The following is a 12,366-nucleotide window of genomic DNA, read 5'->3' as shown; positions in this document are numbered from 1 at the left end:
CCTTGCTTAATTTGAATATTGCAAATAAGTTGGGAGTAGTTTTGTTTTACTTTAGGTCATGTTAGACTGGGTTATATTGGGTAATTTACACCGAGTGTATAGCCCCCGATCAAAGTTAGGCCCCCCACAGGGATTAAAAAATACCTTCCTCCTTATATACATTTCTATAAAAAATAATGAGGAGAAATTGGTTTAAGTGAAGGATTGACATTTTGGAGGAAAGAACCAAAAGGAAAATTAAATTTATTTGCCAGATTTTCGGACAACATACTGATTTTTTATCATTTTTCACAAATCTGCCATTATGAAGTAAATAAATGTATAAGTATAGATGTATACATGTATCTAAAAAACTACCTAGCCCAAGTGGTTTACCTATCTTTTAGTCTGCTAGCAAATTGTTTTATGTTCTTATTTAAGGACTTGGTTGTGTTTATATATATTTATTTTCGACGATATTAGCCAATTTCAAAGACCTTAGACAAAATACGGACAGGGTCCCCACCCTATGAGCAAATATATTTATGTATATATAGCTCATGCTCTCTCTATTCTTTTACATTTTGCAAACGCACATATAAAATTTACCTCTGTATATTTAAGCCAATAGTTTTTCTACACTTTCCAGTAGAGTCCTAAAAATAAAAGTTATTGATCAGTAGTAATAAAACATCCGGGTATTTTATGGATAAGACAATTGTCTCAACCATGACACTTTGGTTGAGTATGACTTCCAAATTAGCGGGAAGTTCTCGAGATCTGTTGGCGAACATACAAACCCCCAATACCAGGAACCATCAAGTTTCAACAGCAGGTTTGATTATAGATTTATTGATGAAATTATTTCAAAGTCCTGAAATTACAAAATCAATTAGTTCATAATTCCAGTTATTTATAACCACGTAATCTTAATTGCTTTTTAAAATCATTTTTCTCTACGGTTAAGAATCTTTGGAAACTTTGGCTTTAAAGGAAAATTATTTGGTTTAATAAATCATTGTTAAATGCAAAAATAAAGGCACATAAAAAATAACTAAAACATATATTAATCATAATTAAGTTTCATGCTTAGCTGGCTAAAGCCTTTTTAAAACTACATATAATCGTCCTATACACCATTCTTCTTAATAAAATTAACAAATTCTACCTGAAGTTCTTATGGTTTCAAATCCCTGGTATACTAGGGTCGTTCACGCACTATGAGACCAATGATAGGCCCAATTTTGTTCTCCGAAATCTTCACACACTCATATCTCATTCAAAAGTAACATACGTGCGCATCAAAATATATAAACAATCCATACCGCGTCACTTTATGAAAGGAAAGTCAAAAAAGACGACATTTGCGCTTGATTCTAGGATAATGATAAGGAATTAATTTCGAACTTGATAAACACAAAGCTTCCTCGAAAAGAGGTTAAGACACACCCCCCGTTTGAAAGTCAAATTAACTTCCTTAACGAGATTCAAGGTTTTTTGCGCTGAGCACTAGCAACTTTTCTCACTAAACTCAACTCACCATAATCACATGAGAATGGCCACATCCCGAAAACCGTGACAATTTTTGCTCCTAACTAAATGAAACCCCGTGAAATGCATACACAATATTATACTCCTCACTAGGACTCATAATACCTAACATTTAGGATAGAAGGATGGGGATTGGTTTGTACCATACAATATTCCATGCACATGACACTCATAAGATCACATACACAAATCCTAAAATGGATAATCCTATTAATCATGATGTTGTAAATATAACAACTTATACTAAATAATAATCATTTCATAATCAATAGGTAATAAATCATTATTAATAAATCAATAAGTACCTACGAAATCAGGTTGAAATGTAAACAATAATGGTAAAATAAAACGAAATAAATCTTAGACAAGAAAATTAAGATTTATAGGTACTTAAAATTAAATTTGTTAAGCATCAAAAAGAGTAGTAAGAAAAAATATTTCAAAATCCTTGGGCAGAAAGTTTTTCAAACTTAATGAATAAGAACTGTACTATCTTAATCAACAATAAAACTTTTTAATACTTAAAGAATAGCAAAATAATAATATCTTTGTTAGAATTTTCATCGGAATTATGAAAAAAAATACCAATTTTTCTTTGTAAAAAAAATATGAGACTTTAAATATGAATTTTCAATCATTCCTTGATCTGAATAAAATGTTTTACTTGATTGAAATTCATATATAATTTTTAAAAAAAATCTGCTAAAAAAATACTTGATTTTTTTCTTAGAATAAATATCGAATCACGCAACCTCGACACATTTATTCTTTTTGGTAAACTTTTCAGGTAAGTTTTATAATGAATTGTACTTTTGAAAAGAAATTAAACTCAATAAAATTAAATTTGAGCATATGAAATAGAATAAAAATTAATCGCATTTCATTTGATTCTTATTTTAGGCATAAAATAGGCATATGAAAATGTGGCTTTTTACTAAAAAAAATCTCAATTTCCATAAAATAAGAATCAATTATTAATCATAATTTTTAACAACTGCCTGACTGATACAGCATGTTCTTCCAGGGGAGATTTATCTGACAGCCTGAACAAGACTCTTGCAGTCTTTCTCCCATCCTCAATCCTCGTCACTCGGCCCATCCGCAAACATCTCATCAGCGGATTGGTACTCGTAACCAGAACTATATCTCCATCGGCTAGTGGCTCCGCCATCTCATCCTTCCACTTGGACATCCGTAATATCTTCGGTAGGATCTCCTGGCGGTAGGCAGTCCAAAACTGGGCAGACAAATCTTCTAACAACTTCAACCTGGAGGAAATTTGGTCCTCCGGTTTCATCGCCACATTGCACAACGGCTGGCGGTCAACATTTCCCAGCAGCTGGCCAGGGGTAATCAGCCGCCAATTCTCCACGTCGTTCGCAGCTTCTATCGTCAATGGTCTGCTATTCATCAACTTGCTAACCTCTGCCAACAGCACCAGGAGCTCGTTGAAATTAACAGAACTATTCACCAACTTCTTGGACAGCAATCTCTTGGTTAATCCCACCATTTTCTCAGCTTTCCCAATAAAATGGTGGGCTCGGGCCGGGATCTGAGACCAAGAAAACTCTACCTGGCTGCCCAACTTCTGCTCTAAAACCTTGCGAGCACCGGATAATTGTGTGCCCATGTCGCTTACTATGACCTTCGGCAGACAATGAACAGCCTCCAACTTGCGCAGGGACAACAGGATACTGCTGGTATCATACTTTTCCAAGGCATCTAACCATAACACCCCTGAGAACCTGCAGACCACCACGAACACCCACACCTTCTTCGTTGCTGTCTGACTCCTCGTTTTGGCGGCAGCTCTCCTCGTAACCAGCGGACCCATCAGGTCGACTTGCACAGCTTCAAAAGGCCTGCTCGGGACCAACTTGTCAGGTAACACATCCTTCATGGTAGTACGACATTCCTTGGCCCTCTCAACACTGCAGGGCCAACACTTCTTCACTTCCATGATGGACAACCTCCTTGCCTTCACAATCCAGCACCAACGGCGGCTCTCAGCTAAAGTTCCACGGACACCAGAGTGAAGCTCAACATGCGCTTCTCTCATAAAAACAGCAGCTAACCAATTACCAGGCTCCAAAATTATTAAACCTGGCATGTCTTCAAATATCATTTTACGGCCACCAGTAATGGCGTCAATGACGGGCTCTCCACGACCAACCATTTTAAGAATTCTCATCTCCCTGGTCACATAATTTCCTCCGGGACCAACGACAGGCCAGGTCAATGATACTTCATGCACTAATGGATTCAATGACGCATAATTGCCTTTAGCGTCATTTATCCACTCATCCTGTTGGCTACATGACACAATGAAAAGTTCCGCCGCCGCCATAAAATTGTACAAAGACGGCTTGTACACAGAATCTGCGGCTGCTACATGACTACCAGCGGCTGTAGTCTTACCTTCTTGTCTGCTCTTTAGCTTCTTCAACCAGGTGTTCGCTACTTGCAGGACAGCTGCCATAATACGTTTGGCCTGTCCAAATGATCTCCTGTGCTTAAACCTAAAGACATCTTCAGCGGCTTCTCCGGCAACTTTCATTGAACATAACTTAACCATTTTGGTATTCAACTCCTCTGGTGGTAAATCCTGCTTGACTTGTTCGGCAGTTTTCACCGGCCACGCACTTTCATCCTGGCGCAACCATTCTGGGCCCAATCTGTACCTGGAACCTGGTCCCAAATCTGATACCTTGCAGGTGCTTCTGGTGCCCAAATCTGCAACATTGTGTGTCCCCGGGACCCACCTCCAGTCATCCTTGTTGGTTGCAGATTGAATTTCTCCAATGCGATGAGAATTAAATGTGTTCAACATAGCACTGTTGGAAACTATTTGTGATAAAACACACGATGAATCAGTAAAGTACATCACTCTGATAACATCAAAGGGCAGGGCATCTCTGATGGACTTTGACAACCTTGTGGACATCTGGCAACCCATCAATTCAAGGCGTGGAATTGATTCAGTCTTGACCGGCGCAACTCTAGACTTGGTGGCTAGCAGAAACGTTTCAAATCCTTGTCTAGTTGGCCACCTCAAATATGCCATACATGCATAAGCCTCTGATGACCCATCCGAAAACATCATCAAGGATGGAAGGCCAGTTGGTTCCTCCGGGACCACACAACGGTCAAACTCTAATTTAGCGACCTCAGCTCTGTCCTCCAGCGACTTAACAAGTTCATCCCGTAGACTTTTTGGAATGAAATCTTGCCAGCCCAAATTCAGCAAACATGTTTTCCGCAGGACAAGTTTAATTCTCAACAGAATAGGGCTGCAAAGCCCGATCGGGTCGAAGGTCTGGGCGGCGAACCTGTGGACCATCTTCTTTGTCAGATTCTCGTCCAAGGCGTCCTGGAGGTTGTACAAATCAGCATCCTCTTTCACCTTCTTTCCCTTGACTTTACCATCTTGGTTGACTCTTGTGGCGATGGATAACACATCGGTGGCTGGCTTCCATATCAGCCCAAGCACCTTGGTTGGCTGGCAATCATCTCCAGAATAAATGACTTGTTTGAAGGAAAAACTACCTTTGCCGATAATTCTGTCGGCTTCTTTCATCATCTCCTTGGCTTCTGGCACCGATCCTGCTCTCGAAATAACGTCATCTATGAAGCTGTGCTTCTCAAGCTTGACTGCAACTGGAATCTGAGGTAACTTGAAATCCTCATCAGGGTAGGTAGGTATTTGTGGCTCCTTCCATAATTCAGGTTTAGCAACAATTTCACTACCGTTTATCTGCCCCTCTCCATACATCTCCTTGACCTCTGCTTCACTCTTTCCGCCGAACAGGCGGGACGTCAACTTCAGGGCTGTAACTGCCAAATTTCCCGCAGCCAACTCGCCAAAATTCACAACTTTAGTCAGGTAAATTTCAAGTGGACCGTCTGGCGTCGGGGAAAATAAAACTCTCTTCATCTGGCTGTCGAACTCTGTGGCCAGGATGGAGTTATAAAACTTGGAAATATCTGCGGTTAAACCAACCTTGTAACCGCGGAACAGCAACAAATGATAAAAAATCTTCTGCATTGGCGGCGGACCTCCCAGCATTATGTTATTAAAACTGGTACCCTTGAACGTCAGAGAACTATTTGCACACAATCTCATGGGTGTGGAACTTGAATCCTCCTTGAAAGCAACCACTATTGATGAACAAGACTTAGGCCCTTCATACTGCAATTCTTCAGGCGTGGCCTTTTGAAACACGCCTCTGGATATGGCGTCGTTGAATACCTCCACATACATTCCATAGGTACCTTCCTTGACCATCTTGGCACGATCCTTTTCAGCAATTTTGCGGGCTAAACTCTCATTGTAGGGCAAGGTGTGAGGATCTTCAATGTAAGCATATTGACCTGTCCACTTGTTGGACTGCAAGTCTAGTGTTAAACCTGCCTCAATTATCCTCTGCCTCTCACGCTGGTCCCAGGTAGTGCCGTCGGCCATAGCCTTGCACTCTTGACAGGCAGTACATCCTGGACAAAGTGCCTGCGGCTGTACGCCAAACGATTCAGACGTCAGAAAGTCTGGCAAGGTGCCTCCACTGACACTGACAGCCTTATATGCCGACTTTTGATCTCCAGCTCCACCGTCAGCACTTGTACAGATAAAACCACTACCAAAAATGGTTCGCCACAACATAGACTGGCCCACTTTCTGGTAGGTTGATGGAAACACGTCAGGATGTGTATTTCCAATGATGATATCTAAGCCTCCACTAATATATGTAAATCTTTCTGGCGGCATTTTAAATATCTCGGCGGCAGTTTCGGGGTGGACCGAGCTCATCTCGTTGGCCCCGCCGAGGGTAGGCATGACAGCTGCCTCAAACTCCCTCAAATTACCGTCCCTATCCTTCAGATAAAACACAACATTGCGGCAGGAAGACTCACTGCCGTCAGCTACAGAAATAGTTGTATATCTGCCGGTAGATTTCAGCTTCAACTTGTTGGATAACTTCTCAGACACAAGTGGCAAATTTGCACCAGAGTCAAACATGACAGTGGCGTGGCAGGTGCCGCCGCCAGGTGCTACAACAGGAACTAACTGAAGTAAGAAGGTACAGGGGCTGGGTGCAGAACTTGACTTGTAGACTGTATTCACACCAGCACTAGCCTCATGGAGCAACCTAGAATGATATCTGTCGCAATTATTGGTGCCACAAACACCAAGCTTATCCGATTTATTACACTTGTCAGCAGCATGGCCGTCACACAGGCAGAGTTCACATAACTTCTTCTGCTGGACAACTTTCTTTCGGTCAACCACATCCATCTTCTTAAACGTGAGGCAACGGAAAATCGGGTGTTTCTCCTTGCAGCTCTCCACAGGACATGCACTGTTCCACTTGGAAGCCTTGTCCTTTCCAGCCTTTCCATTCTTATTGTCGCTGCGGCCAGATACTTGCGCGGCGGCAGCTCTGTCACGATTTCTCTTGCCGGCGCTAGTGTCATAGGACATATCACCGGCCAACATTGCTCCCCTGGTCCTCTCCAGCAGTTCTACAATCTTCTGGATGTTTGGTTGGTTCATGCTACCTAGCTCCATCATAATTTTCTCTCTCAAATTTTCAGGGCACTTGTCTTTAAAAATATGAATAAGAGTTAGGTGGTTGTAATCCTTAGCTGCAGAACCAACGATGGCTTCTACTTCCTGCATCATGCTCTTGAAGGTAGCAATTGCACTAACCACGTCCACAGGTTTATCTACAGGTTTCATCTTGTTCAGCTTAGTTAAAATCCTCATGAACCGGCGAGTGTTTGATAAAAACATCTGATCGAGAAACGACCATTGTTCATTATGATCTCTAATCGCTGACACTTTCTTGCGTAGTTCCGGGTTGGTTATCACCTTCTCCATACACAACATCAGACTTAACCTCTGGTCAGCAAATCCGTAACCAGAGCATAGATCCTTAAAGACCTGTTTAAAGTTTGGGTAATCCGTGTCAGTACCGTCGAAGGACGGCAGCAAACTGTTGTCCCAGCGCCCATACTGCGGGTTGGAACTCCGAATATCCACGGCAGACATACTTCTGGAGAGCATGGCAGGTGTCCCACTCTCATCCAAGTTAGATGAACGACGTTCCATCTCTCTAAGCCTTCGGTACATATCATGTACTTCTTGGCGCAACTCCACGGAAATTTTAAGCACTCCCATGTCCATCTTCACCTTCTCAATGACGTCGAGGTTCCTGGCGACAGTGCTTGACCTCGCGTCGTCTGAATCATTGTCAAGCCAGTACAGAATTTTTGTACACTGCTCCAACGACACATAGACTTTATCTGCAACAGTTTTCTGCTCACTAGCTTCATCCAAATCACGCTTGAACTCGCGCAGCTCACTAGTCTCCACGGCAGGTTTTAGACTTTTTATTAGGTCAGATTGGTCCTTGACCTCACTAAAAATGTCACGAATTGATTTTACATTCACATTTTCACATGAACTAAAACTTTGGCAGGCTTTTAGATTGTCATAAAACACTTTTAACTGTTCGTCAAACACCTCTAGCCTTTCACTGCCAATAGCGATAGCTCGCTCAATTTTCTGCTTTTTGGTTAGTGGCATATTGATTCACTAGGTACTTATTTCACAGAAAAAATTGTCACAGTTTATTGCATCAAAATCACTGGATGCTATTGATCTCTTGATGAATGCTAACGCCTATTCATCAGATACTTTGAAATTGTCTCAACCATGACACTTCATAATTCCAGTTATTTATAACCACGTAATCTTAATTGCTTTTTAAAATCATTTTTCTCTACGGTTAAGAATCTTTGGAAACTTTGGCTTTAAAGGAAAATTATTTGGTTTAATAAATCATTGTTAAATGCAAAAATAAAGGCACATAAAAAATAACTAAAACATATATTAATCATAATTAAGTTTCATGCTTAGCTGGCTAAAGCCTTTTTAAAACTACATATAATCGTCCTATACACCATTCTTCTTAATAAAATTAACAAATTCTACCTGAAGTTCTTATGGTTTCAAATCCCTGGTATACTAGGGTCGTTCACGCACTATGAGACCAATGATAGGCCCAATTTTGTTCTCCGAAATCTTCACACACTCATATCTCATTCAAAAGTAACGAACGTGCGCATCAAAATATATAAACAATCCATACCGCGTCACTTTATGAAAGGAAAGTCAAAAAAGACGACATTTGCGCTTGATTCTAGGATAATGATAAGGAATTAATTTCGAACTTGATAAACACAAAGCTTCCTCGAAAAGAGGTTAAGACAACAATGGAATAGATGTACATCTCCAATAATAAAATAATATAATCTCCTTGTGTAAATTGAAACTATTGATTGGAAAGTTTGTAAACTGTTTGTTTCGAATCAACCTATCACAACTCAATAAAAGTATTCAGTTTTTAAAAACTATTGTGTAAGATAACGTGGTTATAATTATAAAACATTGGGTATCCGGATGTATTTTACATTCCAATGTTCCCTTACTCCCTGAGAATATCCTGCTAGATAAAATTCAGGGAAAGGAAGGTGATTCTGACAGACAATTAATAAGTGAAAATTTAACCAACAACCCTTCTTACCCACTTCCCTACTTTTACAAAAAACAAGTTTTACGCCAACAAAATATTTGATTTTCTGCAATTTCAATTGGAATTACTTGTCTGAATGACAGCCTCTAGATAAAATTAAACAAAAGACCTACTCTACAAAAGGTCTACTCTACAAAAGACCTACCCCTACATAAGACCTACTCTACAAAATACCTACCCCTACATAAGACCAACTCTACAAAAGACCTACGAATATATATTGTTATATAAACATCAAATTAATAAAGTAATACATAATCAATACATGGCCGCAGTGCTCGGCCCCCTGGCCTGCCTAGCCGCGGGCGCTCGGCCCCCTTGCCTATAACCTAACCTAACCTTACCTAAATATTGTAAAAAAAATATTAAAATTTGAAAAAAATCTACCAACCACTTTTTGTAAATCAACAAAATTCTAAAATATAATTAAGTTAATGTACGATAAACATTCATACATTATTACATATAAGTTAGGTTAGGTTAGGTTAGGTTATAGGCAAGGGGGCCGAGTGCCCGCAACTAGGCAGGCCAGGGGGCAGAGCTCTGCGATTTTTTGTAGAGTAGGTCTTTTGTAGGCGTTGGTCTTTTGTAGATAAAATTAAACATTCTTACACAGAACAATATATTGTTTAATGTATAGATTAATAAAAGTTTTTAAAATCGCAGCTTTTCTATAATAATTATCGGTCTGTCCATACGTCAATTAGCTCTTTTAGTTAATTTGTCCTGTAGTTTTCAAACTTAGTAATTCCTGTAGTAGTAGCAACTCTATAATCGGTACCACATGTCCATAAGTTCATTTTAAACATGTTAATTTTTAACTTTTTAACAAAATTTTTTTGTGATATAATAATCCGATTGATCTTATTTTTTGAATCTTTCTATCTATCTCCACTTACTAGGTAACATCTTGAGATGTAAAATTATCTAACTTTCTATCTTCATCCACTTACTAGATAACATTTAACAATTCTTGTTTGTCTAGCATCTTGAGATATCAAATTAACTATCTAGTTATTTTACTAACTATCTTTCTTTATATCTCTACTTACTAGATAACATTTAACAATTTTTGTTTGTCTAGCATCTTGAGATATCAAATTAGCTATCTAGTTATTTTACTAACTATCTTGCTATCTATCTCCACTTACTAAGTAGCACTTAACAATTCTTGTTTGTCTAGCATCTTGAGATATCAAATCCAACACTCGTATTTCTAGCTCATTACTAAATATACACAAAATTTTATGTTATTTTTTAAAAAAGTAATGTCATAAGAATATTTTAAATTTCTATCTAATCATTAAATACGAGCAGTCGCGACCCTAGTATCTAGATTCTTCAAGCTTTAAACCATCCAAAGAATTAAATTTTAAAAAAATATATTGCCTTAAACCATCATCAATTTATATTTGGTACTGTTAAGCGTAAGCCTTAGTAATTTCGTCATTTTATAACTTTATAAAATCCAGTTAGATGTCTAAAAAGTTCTCAAACAAATAATCCAGCTTTTCAAGATTATTTTCTGCACACAAGCTGATTTAAATTTGAATGAGATGATGATTTCTAGGGAGCTTTGACTGCATGCCTTTGTCATAGAAGTCCCAATTGTGCATGGTAATGAGTTTCAACTGTTATGGTCAAAAGCATCGCCCCTATTCTGAATATGTATGTCGCACATCTGACATAGCAGCAGACGGAACCGTTATTTAACGTCTTAAGTTATGATGTGGTGTTAAGTCAAGATTTGAACCTATTTTCTAACTGAAGACAAGCGGATGCGATACGTGTTGAGCCATGATCACTGGTTTAAGAAATGAGATGCAAAGTATCCATGAAGCTGGCATACCTGGCATCTACACAGACTGGTACACCATCTTGTAAGGCCCAGATTGATCCATCCTTGCAAGGTCCCTACAATTTTTAAAAATGTTCATACTTCTAGAGTTTCCGCCCTTAAAGATTGTGTAAAGATTGCAAGAAATGGACTAAATCTAAATTAATTTCAACAAGAATATAGCCTAAATCTAGGCCTTTGCAGCCATGCATCAGCTTCAACAAATTTAAAAAGGTTTTATTGTTTTTGTTTTTTAAATATGTACTTTAAAATTATACAAATAAAATTTACATTTGTATCTTGATCATGTAAATATCCATATCCGGTTTACCTGAGTACCTAGCTGGTGACACACATCTGTATCTTGATCATGTAAATATACATATCCTGTTTACCTGAGTACCTAGCAGGTGCACACATCTGTATCTTGATCATGTTAATATCCCTGTCCTGTTTACCTGAGTACCTAGCTGGTGACATCTGTATCTTAATCATGTAAATATCCAGGTCCTGTTTACCTGAGTACCTAGCTGGTGACTCACATCTGGATCTTGATCATGTAAATATCCAGGTCCTGTTTACCTGAGTACCTAGCTGGTGACACACATCTGCATCTTGATCATGTAAATATCCATATCCTGTTTACCTGAGTACCTAGCTGGTGACACACATCTGTATCTTGATCATGTAAAAACCCATCAGCACAAGTACATACACCTAATTTATAAAATTGCTTAATCTAAATTTTTTTTACAAAAAATGTAAGGTATTATCTTTTAACTGTCTTGAGTTTTGAGTGTTTTTAGTGTTCCTTCAATGAAACAGTGTCCATGTCTGTCTATTCATCAGTCCAACAGTCTTTCAATCTTTCCATCTGTGGTCTGTGTGCTCAACATTCTAGTAAAGTATATAATGTTATTTATGTGTTTTTGGTAGGGATGGGCTACCCTTCCCAAAAAAAAATATTTCTTCCCAGGAATTTTTAAAAATTGTTTAAGGGAAGTTGGGTGGAGGGGCAAAGCAACTAGTATTAAAAGCAGACAGTATCTTATGCTTCAAAAGAAAACTGTTCTCATTTAAACATATCAAAAACAATTACCCTCTCCAAAAGGTGTCCAAGTAAACCTTGAATTTTGTCCACATATTTCATCAGGAGTATATCTACCAGAACTAAATAAAAATAATAAAATATATCAATTTCAAGTGGTAATTTCAGGGATATAGGAGGAGTAGAAGCATAGAAAACTTATATATCTGGTTTTGATATATCTGATATTACTAAAGATATCCACACATTGACAGACAATGCTTAAATTTTAATGCCCAAATAAATATGTTTATGTTTATGATATTACTAAGAAGTATAGAAAACTTGGATATCTTAATCTAATATATTACTGATATTAC

General features: G+C 38.4%; 2 protein-coding genes across 3 annotated transcripts in view; one reads left to right on the top strand and one right to left on the bottom strand.

Annotated features, from left to right (window-relative positions):
* The window catches only part of LOC145329128 (uncharacterized), a 532,399-nt gene that overhangs the window by 385,430 nt on the left and 134,603 nt on the right, over window positions 1–12,366 (top strand). The gene's annotated exons all lie outside the window — the stretch shown is intronic.
* Window positions 1–12,366, bottom strand: part of LOC145329127 (uncharacterized) — a 29,919-nt gene that overhangs the window by 10,860 nt on the left and 6,693 nt on the right. The window contains exons 9-14 of one of the 2 annotated variants that reach the window (XM_080173176.1): window positions 12,059–12,129; window positions 11,606–11,676; window positions 10,972–11,036; window positions 10,324–10,349; window positions 10,076–10,125; window positions 589–635 (exon numbers count right to left, since the gene is read on the bottom strand). In XM_080173176.1, coding sequence (XP_080029302.1) covers window positions 589–635; window positions 10,076–10,125; window positions 10,324–10,349; window positions 10,972–11,036; window positions 11,606–11,676; window positions 12,059–12,129 — 330 coding nt within the window. Of the gene's footprint in view, window positions 1–588; window positions 636–10,075; window positions 10,126–10,273; window positions 10,350–10,971; window positions 11,037–11,605; window positions 11,677–12,058; window positions 12,130–12,366 lie in introns of both variants that reach the window. The other variant, XM_080173174.1, reaches the window with a different exon arrangement.

The sequence above is a fragment of the Acartia tonsa genome, chromosome 9 (assembly GCF_053477335.1).
Source record: "Acartia tonsa isolate MP-2025a chromosome 9, ASM5347733v1, whole genome shotgun sequence".
Classification (NCBI taxonomy): Eukaryota; Metazoa; Arthropoda; class Copepoda; order Calanoida; family Acartiidae; genus Acartia; species Acartia tonsa.
This window is presented reverse-complemented; position numbering and strand designations above follow the sequence as displayed.